Genomic DNA, 26,255 nt, shown 5'->3' on the forward strand with positions numbered 1-26,255 from the left:
AATTGCTGGGCTCATAGCCAGAAGTAACCTCTGAGCATTGCCAGGGGTGACTCTCCCAAAACAAAAATATTGGAGAGGTCACACGGTGTTGCGCTCAGAGGTTTCTCTTAGCCAGGTCTAGTGGATCATGTGGTATTGGTTATTGAATCTAGACCTATATGCCCACCATGAGATCAGTCCATTGGACAGCCCTTTGTCCCCTATCTTCTTTCATAAAAGGGGTAAAAAAAAAGAATTCTTTTTAATATTAGTCACTTTCATATAACCAACCAGGATTTTTTTAAATATAATTTTTATTTTGATCATAGTGGCTTACATATTGCTGACAATAATATTTTAGGTAAATATTTACATAAAATCAGGGGGAATTCCCATCACCAAATTGTCTTCCCTACACCTCCGTTTTTGTCCTACCTCCCATATCCTCTTCCCTCACCCCCAGGCCTGCTAGAATATGTGGTCCCCTATGTACCTATCCTACCAACGAGGTCTTATTTATTTATTTGTCATGCTTGTTATTTTCATTGTAGGCTATAGTCAACAGTGTTCAGGAACTATTCCTGGTTCTGTGCTTTAAGTGGGCCCCGACAATGCTCAGAGGTTAGGTTACTTCTGGCTATGAGCCCAACAATTTCTCCTGGCAGTGCTCAGAGGACCAGGCATATATGAACCAAGGTCAGTTGTACACAGTGCAACTGCCTTAACTCTATACTGTATTTCTTGTCTCCCTTCCTGGATTTAAACTCAATTTCTTTTCTTCTCATTGCCCTATGTGCAGAGGTAGCTAGTTTTTTCTAGTTCTGTTCATTTGCTGGACCTGCTGCTATCCATGACCAAGTCTCAACAGGGTACACTTATTTTGTGATCACTGTCAGCCCCTGCTTGCTGCCATCACCATGACTCCCCAAAGGTCTGGCAGAAGCTAGTGAGTGCAGATTTTGAAGCCTGGACCCATGTACTCCTACCCACATTTTCACCATCTCTCTGTTTCAGTGGCTCTTATCTAATGGTTTTATTGTCTCTGATCTTGATCTGCTGCTGGTGTTGACCATGGGTGTGGCTTTCTTTAGTGGCTGCTGTTCTAGGTAGTCTCTCTTTAGATTTGGCTTCTACTGTCTTATGTGATGGATGTTCTATAAATAATTTGGACCAGAATAGCCATCACCCTGCTCTCTTACTGATTTATCCACAAGGTCATTTAAATATCTGACAAATCAGGTCATCAGGTCAAGACTTGCTCTATGTTTGCCTCATACCTTCGGCAAGGCTTTATTTTTGTACCCTGAGCTTTAACTACACAATAGCTAGTTTCAGGTTAATGGCTTTATAGGTTAAGGAATAAGATAATGAGATAGTGCTGTGGGCAGAACACTTTTCTCTCATGCATTTGGCCAGATTTATCCCTAAGGACCCATATGATCTCCAAACACCACCAGGAGTAACCTAGTATACTGGTTCCTGAATGCAGGGTAACTTCTGAGCTGAACTGAGTGTGCTTCTCCCCCATCCCCAAAAGATCAGTGTTATTTTTGGTCTACTGAGTTTTTCAGTCCTGTTATTTCAGTTTGGAGTTTTCTTATTTCTACCTTCATATCCTCTTAATTCTTATTTGTGGTCCATTCAGCTCGATCCATGCGTTCTTTGATTTCTATGAACATCCTCCATATTTCTTCTCTAAACTCCTTATCTATAAGGCTAACTAGGTGGTTGGGTCATCAGAGCTTCCATCTTCATTCTCTATGCATGGTGTTGACCTGTGTTGATTTCCCATTGTCACGCTTGTAGAGTGGTGTTTTCTATGTGTTGTGCTGGGATTCAGTGGCTAGAAGATGTGCAGGGCCTCAAAGTGGCACTTCTCTGGATCTATCCTTCATGGGCGGAGATAGCCTACCTCTGATGACATGCCCTTGGGGGATGCTTTCTGCTGTCCTGCCTTCTCGAGCTCTTCAGGGTAAAGTGCTTGATGGCAGCTTCACATAGTAGATCAAAGGCAAAGTTTAAAATAGCTCCCATGTGCCAAAGCAAAGGGCAGGAATCAGGCCTCAGTGTTAATTTTGGGCAATTTGTAAATATAGCAGAATGCAGAGGACTGCCTATTCCCTAGTGAACTCTGGTGTGCATATGTATGCATGTTCAAGGCACATGTCTGTTATCATAAAACATTATTCTCTTGGACAGTAAAACTGTGGCCTGGGAAGTCTACTGACAACCAGCAATCACAGGACAGACGAAATTTCCAGTTAATTAACTAACTAGCTATATGACCTTGGACCACTCAAACACAGCAGAGGCTTGTTTCCTTATCAGAAAAAATGAGAAGTCCCATGCTCTCAGTCCTGTAGGACAATTTAAAAAAGAACTTAGAAACAGTTAAAGATACTCCACAAGTATTATGTTGACCTTAGTATATTTTTTTTTTCTTAAGTGAAGGGTAGAGAGAAAAGAAATGGATTCTCGCTAGAAAAATAAAAGGCTCTTGAAAGCCTTTGGTCTTGTCCTTTCTTTTCAAATCATGTCCTAGAATCAGTGATTGGCTAGGTCAGATAGGATACTGAGGTAACAGGAAAATTAGTAGTTCTGGTGATGTTTTATGAGACTTGGGTTCTCACAAGATCTTTTTGCACTGATTTGTTTGTTTGTTATTGTTGTTTTGGGGCCACACCCAGCAAGTGCTCAGGGGTTACTCCTGGCTCTGCACTCAGAAATCACTCTTGGCAGGCTCGGGAGACCTTATGGGATGCCTGGGATAGAGCCCAGGTTGACCATTTGCAAGGTAATCACCTTTCCCACTCTGCTATTGCTCCAGCCCCTGATCTGTTTTTTAATAAAATGCCATTGTTGTTTATTTTGTATGCTAATGTTTTTTCATGCCATACTAAGCTTGACACCATAGGTGAGAATCTCCTTTACTTTTTCCCCCAACTCTGGGTTTTGCCTCTCACTATCCTTGTCTTGGATGATTTCCTTCATTTTCCCAGGAATTGTCCTTGGGATTCCTGGGTCCTATAAATTTGTTCAGTCTGGCCCTTTAACATCCCCATCATTCTCCCTATCCTAAATCAAGGTAGGCTTATTATCAACTTTTATTTCTCTGAGAACCCATCTTTGACCTACTGGACCCATAAGTAACGTTACCACACTGTGTCCATGGCACAGTTAAATGTTTATCCCTACTTCCTTTCCCCTTAGGGTGAATGATTACAGTGCTTACTAAATTTTGTAGTCATTGGACTCAGCACATGCTTTCTCTTTTAGAGGGATTGATTTCATTGTCTTTCCTGCAAGATATAGAAGTCTTAGTACAGTGATGGATCAATGAATGGTATGATATATTTTCTCCTGGTTATCATAATTGTTAAATAAAACAATTATTCTGCTCTCCCCCTCTTCTTGATTTCCTTTCTAAATTGAGGTATGTTGAAATACAATGACTTAACATAATGCCTGTGAATCTGGGGCTAAAGATATACTACAGAGTTGGAGATGTAGAGGCCATGCCAACAAGAACTTGCCAATTCATCCTCTGGGCAACATCCCAGGATTTTGTTTTTTCCTTTGGTTTCACTTTTTTAAAGGGGGAAAAAGAATCAAGGGAGCAATTTAGCAAAACACCTGACTCCCAGGGAGGACAAACTTGGAAGAATTGATACTTTTTGGTTGAGCCCCCTGGGTGCAATCTCTAGGGTGTCCTCCAGATAATGAGAGTGAAAACTAAAGTTTTCACTCAGCAGCCTTCCTCCAAGATGTCTACACTGATGAAGGCAGCACAGGAGAACAATTTCTGTCATTTTCCCAACAGGACAATGTATAGTCAGGGTCACTTCACTCCTCAAAGGACCACCCAGAACTGGGACTCAAGGCTTGCAAACCCATCAGTGGGTTTGCAATAGTACTTTGGGAGCTGAGACTGGGATCAGGTGCCATATCCACATGCAAAATAATTGTGTTTCCTTGGAGACCACTTTTGCCACCCATTGTAGGTAGCTACGTGCTGTGTGACATCTATTACTGTCTTCCGCAAAGGGAATTTGCATCAGCCCCAGGAGCCCATAGGAAGAGGTTGTTCTTTAGAATCTGTTTTCCTAACTTAGAATTGACAAAAAGCAGGGTGAGGAATGCATCTTAATCATATTTAGCAGATCATGATGATGGGAAGAGAGAAGAGAGAGAGAAAAAAAAAAGTCCTGGTCAAATCAAAGTTGCCCAAGTGATTTGAGGAATGAATCAAAGCAAGAATGACCTTTGGGCAACTATGACCTTGTTATCCCCAAGTTAATTTCTTTAAAAAATTTTTTTAAAGCTTTTAGTACTTTTTATGAGTGAAGACTAGGATGAGTGAAATGATCATTGCAACTCTGAGAGCTTAAGTAATTCGTTGAACATCACAGCTGAGCAGGAATGGAAGGACAAATGCCCAGACCTCCTGTGTGTGGAGTTCTCTAAGCAGTGGAAGAAAAATGACCTTTTAGAGACAAAGGCAAAATAACAAACATGCAAGGAGCATTTACAAGGTTATGAAAATGTGAAATGGAATTCAGGTGAGAAGACGGATCTACTTTGCTTGTTTCATGCTCAATTCTCAACTCTAGATCCAATTTCTTTCCGTTATCATTTTACTCAATATATTGGTCCAACACTAGCCTGGTTGCCAAATCCTCTTTCTGTAAAGTTGGTCAAATATCTTCTCCACCTGGTTGCACTGAAAAGCTGCCAAATGACTCTCTATCCATTAGCACAAAAGTTTCCATCAACCCTTGGCTAGGAATAGACTGCAGTGCTGGTTCATATACCTTTAAAGGAAGTAATTTCCTAGTCTGTTGCAGGAGATGTGTAATGCCTGCAAGATCCTGTTTCAAGATAAACAGTGCTTCTGGGGGCAGTATGGTTTCTAACGAGAGTGCTACCATTTAGTAGCTATGAAATCTTGGACTTGGGCCAAACTTTTTAGGTCTCCGTTTCTGCATCTGTAAAATGGGAATAGTAAAAAGTATAAAATGATTGTGGAGTTTAAATGAATTCAGTTATACATTGCTTAGGCTGTAGTAAAGTGTATTTTTATTGTATAAGACAATATTAGTTCTTTTAAAAATTTATTTTTTGGGAAATGAGGGTTTCTGAAAGCAAGGACTCTGTGGTAAGCCCCCTGTTTGGTTGAGAATGTATGGGTATATCCAAGGACAGTTTATAAATATTAACTTATGCTGGTGAGTTCTTAGATTTCAGGCATTGCTTGTTTTTTAAGCATGTTCATAGAAACAAAAATAATCCTTGAACATTTTTTAATGCCTTTTCCTTTGCAAGATACCTCATATCTCATTTGAAAAATTTATGCTACAAAATGTATTTAACTTTTACAAAGTATTGGGCTTCATGGACACATACACTGGCCAAAGAAGACAGATTCCAGAGACTTTTTTGTTTGTTCGTTTTTGTGCCACAGCTGGTAATGCTCAGGGGATACTGCTGGCTATGCACTCAGAAATCGCTCCTGGCTTGGGAGACCATATGGAATGCCTGGGGATTAAAACGTGGTTCATCCTAGGTCAGTGTGTGCAAGGCAAATGCCCTACCACTTGTGCCACTGCTCTGGTCCCTCCAGAGAGACTTTTGAGGGAAGGATAGTACAAACTGAAGTTTGAAGACCTTGTAGGAGAAGGCAATAATAGAGTATTAGGAAGGAAAGGTATCCTGGCAGAAAAGATGAAATGCAGAAGGCATAGAGATGTGACAGAACATGGGAGGAATGAGAGAAACCAATAATTATTCAATGTGAATGGAGGATGGGGTGTGGATATAGATATGAGGATACATGAGGAAGCAAAAAAGCAAAGCAAAGAGCTCAGGAAAGGGCCCCTAACATGCCAAGGAGTCAGTGATATCCTTGATGAAATGCCATGACTAGATTCATTCTAAACTCTTTTTTTGGTAGTCATTTTTTTTAATTTAAACACTGTAGTTACAAAGTTGTTCATAACTTCTTCCCTCCCACAGATAAAGTTGTTCATGATTGAGTTATAGTCCTACAATGTAAAACAATCTCCACCAGTGCACATTTCTTGCCACCAATGTCCCTAGTTTCTCACTCACCCTCCCTGATGCCCTCTTCCTTCCCATTTACCCTCCCACACCCACCTTAGACATCATACTGGATTCTTAGCAGGGTACTAAAAAGTGGTCAAATCAAAGCAATGAGATTCAATTTGGAGCAAGAATTGGTAAAAAGAAGATTTGAAGGCAGCAAGAACTATTGGATATGACTGTTGTTTTGATTTGGGCAAGAGAAAGAGAGATTTTGAAGTAAGATGGTGGGCCATAAGTTGGAGAAAAAGGCACAGAATTTTGAGATGGGTTTCCTCAAAATAGTAGGGTAGAATTCACATAGCTAGTTAGTAGGAAAGGTGAGAGAGCATCCACTCAAATTCCCACATCAGGTTCCTTGACGCACTAAGACTATCCTGTTACAGGACTCACCTACAGAATGTAGGTGCCAGGTGACCATCTTGGAAGTTCCACAAGACCCCTGGCATATTTAGTCCATAATATGGGTTTGATATGTATAAACTAAAAATATGGCTGAAAACTAAAACTTCCCAACTTATTTCTCCTTATAGCCCTCTCAAGTTTCATGGCTAAGAAGAACCTCACTTTGGTGACTGAATTCCTCCTTATTGCATTCACTGACTACCCTGAATGGGCTCTCCCTCTCTTCCTCATGTTTTTATTTATTTATCTCATCACCTTGTTGGGGAACCTGGGCATGATTTTCTTGATCCGCACAGATCGTCACCTGCAGACCCCAATGTACTTCTTTCTGAGCCATCTCTCTTTCATGGACATCTGCTACTCCTCTGTCACTGTGCCTCAGGTGATGGCTGTGTTATTGGAACATGGAGCCATTTTGTCCTACTCACGTTGTGCTGCTCAGTTCTTTCTCTTTACTTACTTTGGCTCCATTGATTGCTACCTGCTGGCCCTTATGGCCTATGATCGCTATGTGGCTGTGTGTCAACCTCTGCTTTATGTCACCATCATAACACAGAAGGCCCGTTTGGGTTTTGTGGTGGGTGCTTATGTAGCTGGTTTCTTCAGTGCCTTGGTGCGGACTGTCTCTGCCTTCTCGCTCTCTTTCTGTGGGACCAATGAGATCGACTTCATTTTCTGTGACCTCCCTCCTCTTTTAAAGCTAACCTGTGGGGACAGTTATACCCAAGAACTGGTAATTATTGTGTTTGCCATTTTTGTCATCCCTGCCTGCATGGTGGTAATCTTGGTGTCCTACTTGTTTATCATTGTAGCCATTTTGAGGATCCCTTCAGCTGGAGGTAGAGCCAAGACTTTCTCTACTTGTGCTTCCCACCTCACTGCTGTCTCTCTCTTTTTTGGCACACTCATCTTCATGTATCTGAGAGATAACTCTGAACAGTCCCCACAGAAGGATCGGGTAGTGTCTGTGTTCTACACAACCGTGATACCCATGTTGAACCCCCTCATCTATAGCCTGAGGAACAAAGAAGTGAAGGAGGCTGTGAGGAAAATCCTTAACAGAACCAAGTTGCCCTAACCATCTCCAACCTTGAAAATTCTGAGAGTCAGAAGTCAGAATTCTATTTATCTGTAGCATGCTCAAAGTCTAAATGAATGTGCCTTAGTGCAATGTATATAAAAATAGTTTCAAGGAAAGAAAGGAAGAAAAAAAAAAGGCAGTCCAAAACCAAACAAGAGTAAGAGCTCTAACTCCCAGTACAAGTGGGAAAGGGTTCTAAATTGAAATCCTTTGTCACTTAGATGTGGCACACCTCATAAGGCTGAACTGTAAAATAATGACATCTTTTTGTAAAAAATTTTTTCTATAGGGCCAGAGCTATGTAATATACGTAGGGTGCTTGTCTTGCATGCAATGGACCTGCGGTTTAGTCTCTGGCATCTCATAAGGTTCCTCCAAGCTTTCCAGGAGTGATCCCTAAGTGCAGAGCTAGGAGTTATACCTGTGCACCACCAGGTATAACCCCCAATCAATAATAAATAGATGCTTTATTCTTCCTTAACATTTTTTTTTCTAAAAAATATGCACATCATTTTAAAATGTTGTAAATTATATATAGTAAACTCCCTTATATAAGACTTAGATTCTGCTGTGACTAATATATTTGCTTCATAATATCCTTATCCACTCACTAATTCACCCATCACTCCACCTTATATTTTTAAACATTTCAAAATAAGTTGTAGGCAATTAGCATTAGTGCTTTTCACTGCTATGTACTTTGAAATTATGTCATTAATTAGGATGTCATATTTAGAGTACTTTTGTTTTTAATGGCCTAATTAAGGTAGTTATTTGATGGTCCAGTTAAGAAAGCTGACCCTACTCCAAAGACTATTCATGCTCTTGTAGTAATTTCCAAGGATGACTCATGGGCTTCTAAAAATTCCCTTAATACCTGTCATTTATTGCTCTCACTGGAAATATGCCCTATTCTCCCCCCCCCCTTTTTACCTATTCCAGCCCCCACTTCCACTCACATCATTACTTCCGACTTCATTTCTTGAATTTGTTCCATTCTTATTGCCCATAATAGCATCTGCAGTGTCTGTATCAGAGATATCAGTTCTCTATGTTCTGGAAGCTTTTGACCTTGGAGAGCTGAAAATTGCTGCGTTCACAGCAGGGATGGGCAGGAGGGAATCCTGGCCTGCTCTCCATCTCTGTGCTCTGCGATATCTCAGCTTGCATAAACAACCTCCCATAGTCTGTTGGTTTTCTCCTCTATCTGCACAAGTCTCAATCAGACTCAGGCACTGAACAGAAACATGTCCCATCACTGTCTACTTTTTCTTAGACCCTTATTCCAGGAACTCAAACTCCTTTTCTCCACTTCTTGGATTACCAAAATTCAGGGTCTCAGGTTTATAAATAAATATAAACAGTCATAGGAGAGTTATAGAGAAAAAAAGAATACTCATAGTACCTTATAAATAGAGGATGGTTCCATGCTCAGCCAACAAAAACAGTTGTGTCTTATCTGGAATTCCAGTGACAGGATTTTCAATCAGAAGAAGTAGACAGAAGACAGATGAAGGGTGAAAGATATAGGGTAAAGCGGGCCAAATGAAATTCTATTTTAGATCACTTATAAAAAATGAAAACATTTAATTCTTCATAGACACATGAAGTTTATTTTAGAAGACAGGATGCTTTAAAATATCTAAATTATTTTCATAATCAGTATTTAATCATTTTAGTAGTGAATTGTCTGGGTATCAAAGTCCAGCTTAAAATGTATAGTTTCCTTTGAGAGAGTGGTGATTCATAATAGTTTCTATGTCAATTGTGGGAAGACTGGTGGGACAGAAAATTTGGATTACTAATATTGAATTGCTGCCTTATTGAACTCCTTATTGTTATTATATAAGTATTTTTTAAATCTAATTTGTGTAACAAGAATTATTTGCCCTCATAGAAACTGCCATGAAGCAGAAAACATCATGAGCTGACAGAGACAAGAGGGAGTTGCCACATGAAGACAATTTCTAGTCTAATTATAAACAGGCAGTCCAAGACTCCTATTTTAGAAGAGCAAACAGCAAAGGCTATAAGGACTAGGTATTAGGTACAGTATTATTTATAGATGTTCAGATATATTTTTAACTCATAGATCTTGCTTAGAGAAGGCTAAAGATGTTTCCATTTACATATGGAAGAGACGATAATTGTTAAGAATAGTTTCTAATAGAAAGATTACCAGTTGTACATAAGAATTGAATCTTGCTATACCTGTATTAAAGTCACTCAAATAAAAAATTAAATGAATAATCAGGAAAAATATTGGTGAAATATATGCTTAGGAAATAGTAGGCAAATAAACCAGAAAGCATCACCCCTTGAACTCTTCTGAGTGTTATAATATACAGGAATCTTCTGGAGAGATATTGATATTGTTAGAGAGCCCAGGCTGTTAAGAGGATGATCTCCTTTTCTTGCCTGGTCCTATGTCTGGTTCTCAGTAGACTCATCCCCCATCATCTCAAGGTCGCTCCACTCTGTCCAGGGAGATCCCACTACCATGAGCCAGGTCTCTAGGAAGGGACTTGTGGGTATCACAGTTTCTCTGATAGTTTCAGGAAACTCTATTCTCTCTTTATTTGGCTACATCTGACAGTGCTCAGGGTTTACTCTTGACTCTGTGCTCAGGAATTTCTCTGTAAGTGCTCAGGGGACCATTCTGGAGAGGGTTTGCTACATGTGAGGCACCTATCTTACTTGCTATCTTCTTTAGCTCTAGACTTGTAAGAAAAGTTCTGGGGTCCATATTGCTTACTCTTAGAGAAGGTGGGAAAAGGAAATCTAAAATCTTTCCAGAAACACTATAATCCACCAGAATGTATCCTCCTGGGTTGGAATATACTTGAGCATAGGGCATGGTTTTAAGGCACTATAAAGGGTCATAATTTCCTTTGTTTCCAATTTCTTTGCCTGAAATGTGCTAATTTTCTCTTATTTTATGAATTCTATTGGATAAGGAAAAAGGAATGCAGGGTGAAGGGTGACTGTCCCAACCAGTCATATATCTTGCCCATTCTACTACTCAGTTTCTTTTTCTGCAAAGTGGTAGCAAGGTTAGAATAGGAGAAGTCCATGAGGGCTCTATAGACTGACATATTATATATCTAAGTTTGAAGTCAATTAAAGTATAGATTTTTTTTGTTTTTGGACCACACCCAGTGACACTCAGGGGTTACTCCTGGCTGTGTGCTCAGAAAGCGTTCCTGACTTGTGGGACCATATGGGACGCCAGGATTTGAACCACCATCCATCTTGGATCAGCTGCGTGTAAGGCAAATGCCACCTCGGTGCTATCGCTTCAGCTCCTAAAGTCTAGATTATTTTAGAAAACACTCCACACTAGTCTCCCCACTCATTTCCTTTTGAGAGGGAACTATTTCAGGGCTTTGTGGAAGGATGGCAAGTGAACCATATTGGTAAAAATCATATAATTAAGAAGTACAGGATGTTACTTCAAGACAGAACAGAGAGGGACTTTCCACATTAGCCCTAGTAGATCAGGCATAAAGCTTAAAGGAAACCACCAAAAATGATCTCAGCACTTGTTGAAGGCAGTCAGACTTGAGAGTAGGATGTAAACATCAAGTGCTTGAGGGCCAGTAGTGGGTGATCTACCCTCAGTTAGCCACTCATAATCATAATATCCCCAAATTGTTAGTCTAACTACACCTTAATGGGACTCTCCAGAAGCAGAGTTAGTTTGGAAATTTCTGGTTCTTCTGAGAAGAATGGTGGAAATCTTTTTTGTGCTTCAGAACATCATCCACTCTTGTCTCAGAAAGGAGTATTTCTTTTGTCTTCCTGTTGTTTCCATGAAAACTTCCATTTCCCGGTGAGATTGTTCTTTCTGGCCTCCAGTGATAGAATAGAGACAGGAAGTTGGCCAACATTGGTTAATGCTGGTAACCCATCCCTTAACTATATCATATTTGAAGACCTCCCTGTGCTCAAGGGTGATTCCTGGGATGCCAGGAATCTAATCTGAGTATGCCACATGCAAGGCAAACATTGTACCCACTGTGCAATATTGCTCCAGCCCCCATTCATTGGAAGTTTTTAAACAACAACAGAATGATTTTACTCTATTTTATCATAAAAAAACTTGAACTAGTAAAGTAAGGACACAAACAAGGGCTATTTTTTCCCTCTGTTTTATGGAATAAATAGTTTTAGAAAGAAAAGACTGATATTCAGAGACAGTGATGAACAAAACACATTTTTGATGTCACAAGAGTTTTTGTACTGAGTTGTCCTTGGGGGTTCTAGATATTCCCTGACTGTATTTCCTATTTTTTTTATTTTTGTTGTTTTTTGGTCACATCTGGTGGTACTCAGGGGTTACTCCTGGCTCTGTGCTCAGAAATCACTCCTGGCTGGCTTAGGGGACTATATGGGATGCCGGGATTTGAACCACCACCTGTCCTGGGTCTGCTGCATGCAAGGCAAATGCCCTACCACTGTGCTATCTCTCCAGCCCCTGTATTTTCTAAAGTATTGAGAAACTTTTAGTAAATTTCTTCTCTGTGTTTAAGCCATTATATGTTTGGATTTTTGCCATTTACAACTAAGAGATCCTCAATAAGAAAAACCACGATGTGCCTCGGGAGATATCCAAATAACTGGAGTGAGGTTTTATTTGTGGGAACCTGAGGACTGCAGTACTGGGTGGTCCTCCAAACACAACTAAATTAGCTTACAGAAGTGTAGGTGCACCTACACTGGATGTCCAAAGACATCCAGGGTCTTCTTAAGTCTTTCCCCATTTGCACCTCATTCTTCAAGGGAGGAGTCCAACTACAGTGTTAGTTTCCTTCTGACTATCACTTAGAGATATTTGTAATAAAACTTCTGAGAAAATTTTGAGAAAATTTACAAAAGAAGCAATGGAAGAAACATAATCAAGGTTCAAGAGAAACTAGAGATATGAAAATTAGGTACTTTTAATTATAACTGAATCCAGATGAATTTGCTTGTTCATTAGGTCACATTTTATTTGGGGATGATTTCATATTTTAGAAATCAAAGGAACACTGGATAAGCCAGTTTGGCCTCAAAATATCATGGTTTGGGAATACATTGAACTAATTCAACCATTAACTTTCTTCTTATTCAAGAACCTCAGTTTGTTTTCTTGTGAGGAAGAAAATCTGTGGAATATAAAGAAATATAGTAAGAAGATAACAATGGGCCAATGACCCAGAGTGTTGATTTACGGACCTGAATCTGCTGAGAAATGGAGTGCTGGGGGTGGAGGAGATCTTGAGACATTTGTGGAGGGATCCTGAACTCTGATGGTGGGGTTGAAGGGTTACGAGTATAGACTAAAGCATTGTTTAAAGGCTATTATTAACAATATTGTAAATTATGGTGCCTACATAAAAATTTATCATTTCCCTATTCAATCCCGGTGCCAGGGATAGAGTCTATGGCCTCTCATGGGCAATGTAGGCATTATAGCAGTGAGTTGTCACATTTTTTGTCCCAAAGGAAATTTTTGAAGAAGAGCTAATGCTGAGAGTAAAGTCAGATTTTGCAATCACTATGTTTATAAAAGTGAAACCATCTGGGGTTAAGAAGAATGCTTAGTCTGCCCATACCCCTGGGTGTTGTAATATATCTTAGGGGGGACAAAGTACTCTAACAAAGAGCTTTCTGCTACAATCTGCTTGCTCCGAAATTTAGCTCTAAGACTGATTTTTTTTCTAATATGGCAAGATAGAAAATATAGCTAGAGAAGAAAGAACTTCCCAATTCTCCCCAGACTTGTATTTTAAGGACTTTTTTTTTTTTTTTTTACTATAGGCTAGTATTAGAGTTAAGAATGTGCATTTAGGAGTCGGCCTACATGAATTCAAAATTTAACTCTGCCCCTTTTACTGGAGTTTGGAATAACACATTTAAATTGCACATATATTTTCTCATCTTGAAACTGGATTGAGGCAGGAAGGGCATTTACTTGTACACAGCAGGCCCAGGTTTGACCCTGAGAATCCTATATGGTTCCCCACACCTGCCAAAAGTAATCTGTGAGCACGGAATTAGGAGTAAGACTTGAGCACTACCAGTTATGACCCTCACAAAAACTTCCTAATTTCCTTAAATTTGGGATATTAAGTAGTACCAAACTCATAGGAGTGGGAATTAAATGAACATCTCTCTCTATTACTTATTTATCTATTCATCTATTTTCAAAATTCTGGATATGGAATCATAAGAATATGATAATTCTATAGGATTATCATCTAAGAAGAGTAAATTGTCATTGATAGAGCAGTTTAAAGTTTAAAGAGTTTTGCCATTATTATTGTATTTTCTTTATATAGTTTGTAATTAGCTTCTAGCATGTCCTGACTCAGAAAACCAAAGGTGGTTGTAGGAACAAGCCACTAAACTTCTTTTACTTTAGTTTTAGAATTTTAGTTTTATCATCATATATAAAAATTTGATCTATATGCTCTAGAAATTTATTATGCTTCCTGTCTGGAATTGATTTCTTTAAATAGTATTTTTTAATTGAAATCATTTTATGATTTACAAAGTTCTTCATAGTTGGGTTTCAGACGTACAATGAATTAGGGCCAATCCCACCCTCACCACTCGTTTCAACCTCCCTCCACCAATGTTCCAGAAGAGCATCTCATGCCAATACCCCTTGCCTATTAGCCTGCCAACCTAACAGGATCATTTTAAGTTTTGATTGTTCAATTTTGGGTCTAATGTTTTTATTGTTGTTGACTCTGGCTTGGAGATTTAGTTCTGTCCTTTCTTAGCACCACCAGGGCACCTGAGACTTTGTGGTCCCTGTCCCCCATCTTTTTATATTTGTGCTTCTTCACCTTCACTCAATTCCTTCTCCACTTCTCCACTATACTCTGGGGCCTTGATAGAGTGTTCTTGATAACTCCCATTTAAACCATTCTATTTCTTAATGCAGTTATTCTAAGTACCACATATAAATGATATTCTGGATTTATTCTTCTTCTTCTGGCTTACTAGAACTGATTTCTTGGTGACTGAATCATCTAACTAGTTGCTTGGTAGTGGGATTCAATTCTATCTCAGCTTCCTGAAAGTTGGGTTCTGAAGACATCTATAGCTTATATCACCTGGAAGGCTCATTGAGGTAGGGTCTATTTTGTCTCCGAAACAGAACTTCAGGAGTTCATTCACTAGTCAACTGTAGGAGCAGAATTTTTTCTTTTCTTTTCTTTCTTTCTTTCTTTTTTTTTTTTTAAGGAGCAAGATGGTTTCCTCTTCTAAACTGCTGCAGATCCCTCTAGAAGGATGTTGAACCTACCTCACCCTCTCCCAACTTCTTCTCTAGTGGGGACAATTGCTTTAGGGGCAACCAGTCTGGCAGACTCAAAGGAGCCAGATCCTCAGATGAATCATCAGGAGATGCCTGTTCTTGGAATTCTTACTGCTCTGATGGTTGGCATTTGGTCAACTGCAGAGCTGTTGGAGAGCTGCATTGCCTAAGGAGGATTCTTTTGGACTAATTCTCTTTCTGCAAGATGCTAATCTGCTTTCAATCAAAGAAAAGTTCCTTGGTCAAATATTTTGTGCAGTGGTAGGTTAAAGAAAGTTGTCACGGTTTCTTAAAGGACCTCTATGATCCTTAATTAGACTAAAGTGGAATAATTTTCTGAGTGGACATAGTCAACAGAACACTGACCTTATTCAAGTTTTGCTCTTCCATCAAATAGCTGCATAGTCTTATCTATGCAGTTTATTTTTTAATGTGTAAGACAGATAAACAGCAAAAAACACTGAAACTATCTTAATTGTTCATGAGAAATGATAGTGCTGAGAGGAATTTAGGAAAATCATATTCTTCAGGAAGACATTTAAAAAGATTATTTTTGTTATTTATGGCATAATATGAAGAGGGTTTAAAACTCCTGACAATGCTTCCCAAGACACTGACATCTCTCTCTATAGAATCTTTGGAGAGTAGTTATATCTGAACATTCTGGGGAGGACTTACTAGTAATTCAGATGTCTAAGTTTCTTGGGAGATACATCTAATCAAAATTTGGGGGCAAGTGGGAAGTAGGACTTTGAATAAATTCCAATCCATGATAACCAAAGTTTGAGAACTAGAGCTCTAGAAGAGGCCCCAGTCATCTAAAGAATTGACTCCATTGCCTGGCAAATGTCCATTCATAATCTGCCCACACTTGTCTCTAATTCTCAATCTCTATTTTTGGCCCAATGGTGAACTTTCAGAGTCACTAATTACAGCATGTTTTGGTGAGGGTGAGCAAAAGTTTGTTCTCACAAAAAACCAGCCTCCTTTGGGGATCAGCTTCCCAGACGTCCCTCTATTCCCCCAAAGAATAGATTTTTTACCACATGAAAGTAAGACAAATTAGAGAAGTTCTCACTGTACCTCTGCTGCAGTATTGTCAGAAGGGTGATATCATGAAAAATCTTTGACAGAACTCCCAACTATGGCATAGGATACCTTGGAAAACTACTGTCCTTTGCGGACAAGGCAGAAATGAGATTGGTGTAGCAACCATCCATATCAGACCCTGCTGAGAGATAGCAGGATATCAATGAGAGCTTTGGGGAGTTTGAAATTAAAGAGAAATATTAAAATATATTAGATGCCTTGTTAGGAAGTCACATAATGAGTTTCCACTCTCTGGGGACTCACCTCAGGAACCAATTAGGGCATGATGCTAGGTTGGTGAATACAAGACACAACACCCGCAAGAGCTAGTGCTGGAGAAGAAGCTCAGAGAGGAAGAGAAACAGAAGGGGAGGAGAGACAAAGTGACACACACACACACACACACAGACACACACACACACACACACACACACACACACACACACACCTCCAGCTTTGTTGTCTTGGACTGGGTCCTATAAGGGTCTTGGGAATCTCTAATGCTGGAGAGATACTATTTTGCCCAGGCTGAGAAGAAAGGTAGAAACTCTACAAAGGGAGACTAAAAGAAATTTTGTGCAGAAAATCCATCTCAAAATGATTGCAATGTTTATGGACTCATACTGCATTCTTGTTTGTTGAAAGAAAACCATCTTTATAAAATGACCTTTTCAAGGTTAGACATCTAGTTTGGGGGGACTGGAATGCTAGTTGGTTTTTTCAATGGATTGGCACAGAAAACACTAAACAAAGGAGGAAGGCACTGAGATGTGGAATTCAGGTAAGGGCAATTCATGCTCAGTTCTTGGCTTTCAGGTTTGATTGCTATTTTATGTTATTATCCATAATGGATTAGCTCAGGATTGGTCTGGCTGTTGGTGCATCAAATAATCTAACATGATCAAAATCTTCCTGTACAGCCTGTTCTAGAACTCTGTTAAGGACTTTTGCATCCATTTACTCAGATTCTTTCAATAGCATTTAGATAATACCAGACTGCAGAGATATTTCTGCTTTCAATTTTTTATGTTTATTTTCAAACTACTGCTTTTATTAGGCATTGTGAGAATAACCAAACAATGTCTTTGGAACTTTGTTAGGTGCTAAAAGGAGCTTATGTTTATTCTTCTGATTCCAAGGTTGATGTTAGTTTTAGAGAAAGCAAAAACACAAACAAACAACAACAACAACAAAACCCTTCACAGTCAGCCAGCTCTAATTAGGATAACAGCTGCTTATTAAACAAGCACGTTGTTGGACTAAAATAGAAATATTCCCACAAGCAGAAACCACTGCTGACTGCCAATGGTTTTTTTCCCCCCTGGTTCATGTTCTTTTGTTCATAGAATATAAATTTCCTTTCCTTAAAACAATCATTAAAAAATGTAAATAGTCGCCTTCTATCTGTGGAATGCCTTTAGTGTTCCAATGTGTGTTTGCCTGTTTTGCTCTCTTGCATTAACTTTTTTTTCCCATAAACAGGGCAGATATTATGATCCCCACGTGGCAGAGGAGGAAATTGAGGTCCAGAGAGGTTAGTGCCTTGAATAAGGTCAAATGGCTAATTGGGGACAGAATTGCAAATTCCAGTTCTGACTTTTAAGCCAGAGAAAAACTTGTCCTCCATTTTAGAATCATACACACATTAATCACTTTTTATCTAATATTGCAATAGTGAGCTTAGGGGTTATCTCATTTTATATTAGAATAAAAAGTCTACCTGTTAAACACTTAATGGAAAAATTATTTTATTTTACTTAAATAATTACTTGATTTAAACAGCCTGGTTACAAGGTTGTTCATAAAACAGTTCATTACAAAGTTGTTCATTATACAGTTGTTATTTTTATAATCGCAAAGTTGTTTATGATAGAGTTTCCATCATACAATGTAAAACACCCTTCACAAGTGCACATTTCCTGCCACTCATATCCCCTGTTTCCCTCGCACCCTCCCCACTGCCTGCCTCTGGGCTCTGGGGCAGTCAATTCTCTCTCTCTCTCTCTCTCTCTCTCTCTCTCTCTCTCTCTCTCTCTCTCTCTCTCTCTCTCTCTCTCTCTCTCTCTCTCTTCCTTTTTTCCCCTGCCCTATTATACACTATGGTTTACTGTTGCTAAAGGTGTATCATGCCTATCACTTTATCTCCTTTCTGAAAACTTGATTATTACAAATATGTTTTATGTATTTTATTAAATCACTGTGATTTACAACGTTATCATAGTTCAATTTTAAACATAGAACATTCCAGCACTGATCCTACCACTGATGTTAACTTCTGTCCAGCAATGTTCCCAGATTTCCATCCCTATGCCCCCCACACCACCCTCCAGCCTGCCATCTTGACAGGAAGTTTATAAGTTTGGTTGTTAAAGGAAGATTGGGTGTCATGGCTTCCGTGTTGTTGACTCTGTGGTTTGGATATATAGCTATATCATTCCTTAACACCACTGAGGTACTCAGTCCCCTTGACCATGGCACCCTCTTCCCACCCACTTCTCATCTGTCTCTTCTCACCTCCAATTTATTTCCTTCCTTCTTTTCTCTCTTCTCTTTGAACCCGAAGTGATCTTGAAATCCCTACCTTTAGACAAGTGCATTCCCTCATCCAGTTACTCTAAATACACCTATAAGTGATGCCATCCTGTTCTTATTCTCTTCTGGCTTACTTTCTTTAACATGGAATCTTCCAGTTCCATCCATGTGGTTTCTCTTCAGGGTCTCCTCAGAGGACTCTTTTGTCTTAGCCCTAACCAGGTAAAGCACCAACCAAATGGATGGATCTGAAGAACTACACCACCGTGACCGAATTCTTCCTGATTGCTTTTACTGAGCACCCTGAGTGGGGACTTCTGCTCTTTTTGGTGTTTCTGGGTTTCTACCTCTTCACTCTGCTGGGCAATGCAGCCATGATGTTCCTGATCCGCAAAGACCGCCGGCTCCACACGCCCATGTACTTCTTCCTCAGCCACCTCTCCTTTGTGGACATCTGCTACTCTTCTGCCATTGTCCCTCAGCTTTTGGTTGTTCTGTTGCAACACGGTGCGCTCATCTCGCTGGCTCAGTGCGCTGCTCAGTTCTTCCTCTTCACCTTCTTGGCCTCCATTGACTGTTACCTCCTGGCCATCATGGCCTATGACCGCTATGTGGCCGTGTGCCAACCCCTGCTCTATGTAACCATCATGACGGAGAAGGCTCGCGCAGGCTTGGTTGTGGGTGCTTACGTGGCTGGCTTCTCCAGTGCATTTGTGAGAACTGTCACAGCTTTTAGCCTGACCTTTTGTGGCCACAATGAGATCAACTTCATTTTCTGTGATCTTCCTCCTCTGTTGAAACTCACCTGTGGGGACAGCTACACTCAAGAGGTGGTGATTGTCGTGTTTGCCCTTTTTGTCATGCCTGCCTGTATAGTGGTGATCTTGGTCTCCTACTTGTTTATTATTGTGGCCATCATGAGGATTCGCTCTGCGGGGGGCCGGGCCAAGACTTTCTCAACCTGTGCCTCCCACCTCACTGCTGTGGCTCTCTTTTTTGGGACCCTTATCTTCATGTACCTGCGAGATAATTCCCGCCAGTCCTCCGAGGAATATCGAGTGGTGTCAGTGCTCTACACAGTGGTGACGCCCATGCTGAACCCCCTCATCTATAGCCTGAGGAATAAGGAGGTAAAGGAGGCTGTCATGAAAATTCTGAACAGATCCAAGACCTTGGGAAGGTCCTAGGTGGACCTTTGTCAACGATGTCACTTCTTAACTTTTCAATCCTTTTTTCTTTGCTCAAGTGTTACCTACTTGGGGAGACTTTCCCAGTCATCCTTTGACAATAGTACCTGAACTTCTCATCTTGACTTTGTGATTTATTGCATGATGCAATACATGTTGCCATTGGTTGCCTTTGTTGCCTATACATTTTGCATATTTGATGTCCAAATATCTCATCTAGAAAATATACTATATGCAAGTAAGCCTTTTATTTATTTATTTATTTATTTATTTATTTATTCATTTATTTATTTTTGGTCACACTTAGAGACTATTGGGGCTTAATTTTGGCTCTACACTCAAGGATCTCTCCTGATGGGGCTGGGGGACTCTTATGGGGTGTCAGGGTTGGCCACATGCAAGGTAAGCACCTGCTATACTATTATTACTCTATTCCTTGGAAATAAGCATTTTAATCTGAGATTATTTATTACCTAGTACCTAACCAAACATCTAGCAATTAAAGTCTCTCAATAAATATTTGATAAATGAACTTTTTGCTTTTATTGTTTATCTTTACACTTCAACTTTCTCAGTTTTCAGTTTTTTTTACCTACTAAGTGAGCTTGCTTATTTCATAGGGCTGTAAATTTGAGGAAACAATGCACGACTGAGTAGGAACCATGTTTGTCTTAGTCATTATTGTATGTCAAAGGAAGTACATTGCATGGCATAACAAATATTCAATAAATGGGTCAAAATATAATTGGAACATCAACTATTACAAATGCAGTTACTATCATAGTCAAAGATCTTTTCTAGTTATCATCATTTGTTCTTTCATTATTTTCTTTATTACTATTTTTGTGAGTTTTAACAATTTAACATGATGTCAATGATAATAGTAAGGTAAGTAGTGGCTAACATTTGTTATATAGTTTTCACCTCAGGAATTGTGAAGCTTGCTAAAGGAATTATATGATAAATTCTCACAGCAGGTGTGTCTAATTTAATTTTAAATTATATTATAAAATCATAGTGATCAAAACAGCATGGTATTGGAATAAGGATAGATTCTGACCAATAAATCAGAATAGAATATTCAAGGACAAACCCCCACATATATGGTTAGCTAATTTTAGGCAGAGGAGTTGAGAGCATAAACTAGAGTAAAAATAGACTCTTTACCCAATAGTGTTGGGAAAACTGGATAATGATATATAAAAAATTAAAACGGAATCCATATCTCATGCCTTATATAAAAGTCAAACCAAAGTGGATTAAAGACCTTGAGATTGGACTAGAATTATAATGTACATTTAGGAAAATATAGGTAGAACACTATAAGCTCTTGACTTCAAATGTGCCTTCAATAATACAAGGGCACTGGCAAAAGCAACAGAATAAAAATAAACAAATTATATCGCATATTTTGCATGACAAAATAAATTTGGCTAAAATTAAAAAGAAGCTAACTGAATTGGAGAGAATATTTATATTCAACATATTTATATTTGACATTTATATTCAACATCCAAGGGATATATTTTTGTTGTTAATCTTTGTGAGCACCTTATATATCCTGGATATCAATGCTTTATTTTATAGCTAGCCCTCTATACAAAGATACCTAAGTATAAACCTTTGGTTTATATCCAAGATATAAAAAATACTCACAAAGAGTGACAATCAAAAATGCAAACTCTATCAAAAATGGGGAAAAGATATGAACAGGAGAGAATATGAACTTCTTTGAGGAAGATCAACAGATAATGGACACATGAAAAAAATGTTTATTATCACCTATTATTAGGGAAATCAAACTTAAACTAGTAATCAGATGTCACCTCATACCAGTAAGAAAGGCACATATCAAAAACACTGGGAACATTCTATGTTAGTAGGGTATGGTGAAAAAGGAACTCACATCTACTGCTGATGGAAATACTGCTTGGCTCAACATTTATTGAAATAGTATTGTGGGTTCTTGATAAACTGAGACTAGAGCTGTGATATGATCCAGAAATTCCTCTTTTGTGTGTTTACCCCAGACACAAAAACAATAATTCAAAAAGACAAATGTATACCATTATTCAATTTTATGAAATTCAACCTCTATATTAATGGTTGGAGTCAACCCAAGTGTTAAACTAAAGATAAGTGGATTACACAGTGGAATATTATACTAAGAAGCTGTAAGGAATTATGTAATCAAGCTATTTTATGCAACAGGGATAGGACTGGAAGATATCTATTAAATGAATTAAGTCAGAAGAGGACAACTTGTATGTGGTATATAGAAAAGAGGGTCTGCCTAGATCATCTTTTGCCCCAGAAAATAGGGAATAAGACAGTGAAGAAAAGGAATTAAAGATGTAAAGAAGTAGCCAGGAAACAATGGGAAACAGTGATTAAGAGAATCCAACTTGGCTTTGTAAAGGAATGACATAGATAAATATGCAGACCAGAGAGTAAACAGCACTGAAAACAAGAGCTATCCAAACTTCAACAACCAAACTTCAAAGTGTGCCCAGCAAGGTGGAAGGCTGGGGAGGGGGTTAGGTAGGAGGGAACCTAGGAACCTGCTGGAGAGAAGAAATTGGTGCTAGAATTGGTACAAAAAATTGAGTAAGTTTAAAATCATGGTGATTTAATAAATCAAAATTCTCACAACAACCACAGGAGACATGTCCTCTTATCATTTTTGCTTTCTAGGTAGATGAGGCACCTGGGATTAGATAGGTTGAATAATTATTCCCAAGGTCAGCAAGTAAATGGTAGCCCAGAGATTCCAGCCAGCCAGTCAGTCAACCACTGCCAGAGATCTTTATTGCTTTACAAACTTTCTCTTGCTATGATCTCCTGCCCACTCCATATAATCAAATAACCTGAAATTTATTATTTCAGATTTTTTTTCTTATGAAGAAAAGATGAAAGTCAAATCTGCAGAGTTTAAGACTGTCAACAACTTTCATAATAGAGCCTTTAGAGTTAGTATCATATAATGCAATATTGAACATTTGTAGGTATGTGTGGAAAAGAAAGAGGGGGGCATAGAATTCTTGTGCACGAGAAAATAATATCTGTAAGGAGCTGCCTCATAATGAAACTAGGAACACTGGGAACTCTCTTTTGGGGGACACTTTTATTGATGTTGAAGGAACCAGGTATTCTTGGGGAATCGACTAAGTGCTCCCTTTGCAAAGTAATCACTCCATTTCTAGACAGAATCCCAGTCATAGAAACTTTCATTTAAATGACATCTGGCAAACTTTCTAGAAGTAGTTGGATGGGGATGTTTAGAAAAGGAAAAATCTATGAAAAATTGCATCTGTATTCAAACCATTTGGATTCATATGCATTTTCGCAGTTTTGCACAAATCACTTGAAAACTAGAATGAGGTGAAGTAATTCCAAAAAGCTCATTTTTCAAACGTTTCTTTGGCACATTAACTTCTGTGGCAGGTGACAGAGACATTTGTGTTGTAGACGAAAGTCAGAATTGGACACCAAAGCATACAGTCTGTCACTTCCATGGTTTCAGATTCATTAGACCTTTATGAATTGCATTTTCACTGTGAAATTGTTCTTAGCAAACTTTTTAATTCTGGGTCAGGCTGTATCTAAAGCTTATTCATTCTTTTAGCACTTTGACACATGTGAAAAATGGAAAGGTGCTCTGTGAAGTTCCACAAACATTAGAGTTATTAAACAGTTCCATGACCCAATAAACTGATAGACAGAGGGACCCACAGCTGATTTGAGGGCTTCCTGATTTCAGAAATCTTGAATATCCCTTCTTGGGCCCAAATTAAGGGCCCACTTCATAAGTGGAAAAGCTCACTACCAATTTTCTCAAGTCTACTTATTATTATATTTAGCAGCTATAGAATTCTCTGCCTACACTCTCTAAAATCTTCTCAAACCTCTCAGTTTCTATATTCCACAGACCAATGGCACTTTGTAGAGGGCGGTTTTCTCAGATTTCTCAGAAGTGAAACTCCCATGGAGTCAGCTTTCAGTTGCAGCCATTTTTAACTCTTGGCCAATTTGGGATTTTTTTTTTTTTCCACTCCCACCTATATTCATTTCTCCATGTAATTTAGAAGCAAGCGCCAGACACATATATTTTTATTCAGGTTCACAGGGATGTTCTTAGGTATGTTTTTTTTTTCCAGGCCTCACCTTGCCTAGGGGTTACTCCTGGCTCTGCACTCAGGAAATCAATTCTGATGAGCTTGGGGGACCCTATGAAATGATGGGGATAGAACCTGGGTTGGCCTCATGCAAAATAAGCCCCTGGTGTGCTATTGCTCCGGCCCCTCTTAGGTATGCAGAATTTATGTTCTTTGAACTTTAGAGGTAAGAATCCCTGTGCTTTTCTGGAGGACCTTTGAGATAGGTCTCAGTGTCTGTATGTAGAGAGATTCTGAGAATGGAAAACTTTAATATAACAACCAAGATCCAGAATTTTGAGATGTCTGGTGTATTTACCATGAAAACACAATTTGCTGAGTCATTCTGGTTGCAGGAGCAGGAGCTGTGAGGACAGAATTCATGGATCTCTGTCGATCAGAGTAAGGATGATAGATGCTATTTTACTCCAGCCACTGGCAAGGCACCTTCAGTATCTACAGGACCTGTGACAGGAACAAGAGATTCTCTCATACATCAATGCCAGCCTGTGTGACTTGAGTATTGTCAGCCCATTCTCTGGTGGAATTCATAGCAGGGTGGAAGAGAAGTGGAGGAGAACAGAGAAATTTCACGCACACAGAGGATTGGATTCTTGGTTTTGTGAAAAGATTTTTTCCATACACTGATTTGATTACATACATTTCTTAAAAAACTTGTGCTTGCTTCGGCAGCACATATACTAAAATTGGAATGATACAGAAATTAGCATGGCCCCTACGCAAGGATGACACGCAAATTCGTGAAGCGTTCCATATTTAAAAAAAAAAGAAAAAAGACTTATTTAGATGATGAATTATATAATGATTAAATGATTCTTAAGCTTCTGAAATAAGTCATGGTTGTTCATAGTATCTTATTCTTTTATTACCAAGAAAGTAAAAGATGTTTTGGAACATTCGTGATTGGTGAAAAGGACCAAAGATGATAATTATTTTAGACATATAACAATTTAAAGATTGGAAACATTTAAATTTTTTTCTATTAAAAAAGGACTGGAAATATAGTACAGGAGGTAGGGCATTTTCCTTGAATATTGCGGACCTGAGTTCAATTCCTGGAATCCTATAATTCTCACAAGTAAAACCAGGAGTGATTCCTGAAAGCAGAGCCAGGAGTAACCCCCGAACACTGCTGGGTATGATCCAAAGCCCCCAAATAAATTAAACAATGTAATTAGGGGCTAGAGAGATAACTTACAGGGTTAAATGTATGCAAAGCAAGTTCTGTATCCAGAAGCTTCTTCTCCAAAGTTCCTTCCAATTCTCCTAGGAACAACCTCCGTTATATCCTAGGATCAAAAATAGCTCTCAAGAACCAATTGGTGTGACTTTACCCCAAAGAAGACAATACAGGTAAGATCAAGTAGCGTAAGAAGGAATGAGGCAAAGCAGAAATTTGAGATGTTTGTACTCCTGAGAAAGCAGGGTTGAAAGGAAGAGATTTCTGGCGATGATAACGAGATAGATTGGAGAAAGCAGATCAGAAAGAATGATTTCAAAGTGATGGTAAGGTTGTGGTCACTGTTTATTATTTTGCCACACTAAACAATGCTCAGGACTTATTTATGGTTCTGTATTCAGGGATCATTTCTGGCAGGGCTGGAATCCAACCTGGACTGGCTGAATTTCAAGCAAGCACTCTGCCCACTGTACTATCATGCTGGCCCCATGGGCTATGGAATTTGGAACAAGTGATCCCTCCTATGAGAGGTTATCACTTTCCCCAACTTTAAAATGTACTACAAAGCAACAGTCATTAAACAGCATGGTATTGGAATAAAGACAGACCCTCAGATCAATAGAATAGACTCAAATATTCAGAGAATGACCTCCACTTATACAATTTTTGGTGAATTTTCTTTCTTCCTCAGTCCTCCTCACACTACTCCACTAATGCCTGGTTCTCCTTTCTTTCAGGTTATTGCGTTTTTGATTGCTTTGCGACACTCTTATTCCTAAGAACTAGCCAGTGCTTCTCAATCTTTATTGGGTTCCTTTATGACCTCATTTTCTTTCTTTTTTGGGGGGGCATATTCGTTGATGCTCAGGAGTTACTCCTGGCTATGTACTCAGAGATTGCTCCTGGTTTGGGGACCATATGGGATGCCGGGGGATCAAATTGTGGTCCGTCCTAGGCTAGCACTTGCAAGGCAGACACCTTACCTCTAGCGCCACCATGCTGGCCCCCTCGTTTTCTTTCTGTACCTATCTCTGTTCCTCTCATTGACTCCCTCATCCACTGTGGTGGCTATGTCACTTACGGGACTTCCACTTGTGCCCCTCCATAGAAATATCCCAGGGGTCCACAAGGGTTCCTAGGATCCCTGGTTGATAAAAATTCAGGGCATTGCTTAGACCTCTCTTCTGCAATTAGGTAATTTTATTCAGTTCCATGAATT

At 39.1% G+C, this 26,255-nt stretch overlaps 3 protein-coding genes and 1 non-coding gene across 4 annotated transcripts in view; 3 read left to right on the plus strand and 1 right to left on the minus strand.

The window, feature by feature from the left end:
* SSRP1 (structure specific recognition protein 1) overlaps positions 1-26,255 on the minus strand; it is a 1,220,984-nt gene that overhangs the window by 923,435 nt on the left and 271,294 nt on the right. The gene's annotated exons all lie outside the window — the stretch shown is intronic.
* On the plus strand, positions 6,626-7,561 carry LOC126018716 (olfactory receptor 9Q1-like). Its single transcript, XM_049780813.1, has one exon. The coding sequence runs from the start codon at positions 6,626-6,628 to the stop codon at positions 7,559-7,561; it is 936 nt and encodes a 311-aa protein (XP_049636770.1).
* Positions 16,700-19,681, plus strand: LOC126018717 (olfactory receptor 9Q2-like). Its single transcript, XM_049780814.1, has 3 exons — positions 16,700-16,743; positions 17,445-17,496; positions 18,707-19,681. The coding sequence occupies exon 3, from the start codon at positions 18,737-18,739 to the stop codon at positions 19,679-19,681; it is 945 nt and encodes a 314-aa protein (XP_049636771.1). The 5' UTR covers positions 16,700-16,743; positions 17,445-17,496; positions 18,707-18,736.
* On the plus strand, positions 24,513-24,616 carry LOC126019895 (U6 spliceosomal RNA). The gene has a single exon (XR_007499506.1). It is a non-coding gene; the product is annotated as a U6 spliceosomal RNA (small nuclear RNA).

This window comes from Suncus etruscus, chromosome 9 (assembly GCF_024139225.1).
Source record: "Suncus etruscus isolate mSunEtr1 chromosome 9, mSunEtr1.pri.cur, whole genome shotgun sequence".
In the NCBI taxonomy this organism is placed as follows: Eukaryota; Metazoa; Chordata; class Mammalia; order Eulipotyphla; family Soricidae; genus Suncus; species Suncus etruscus.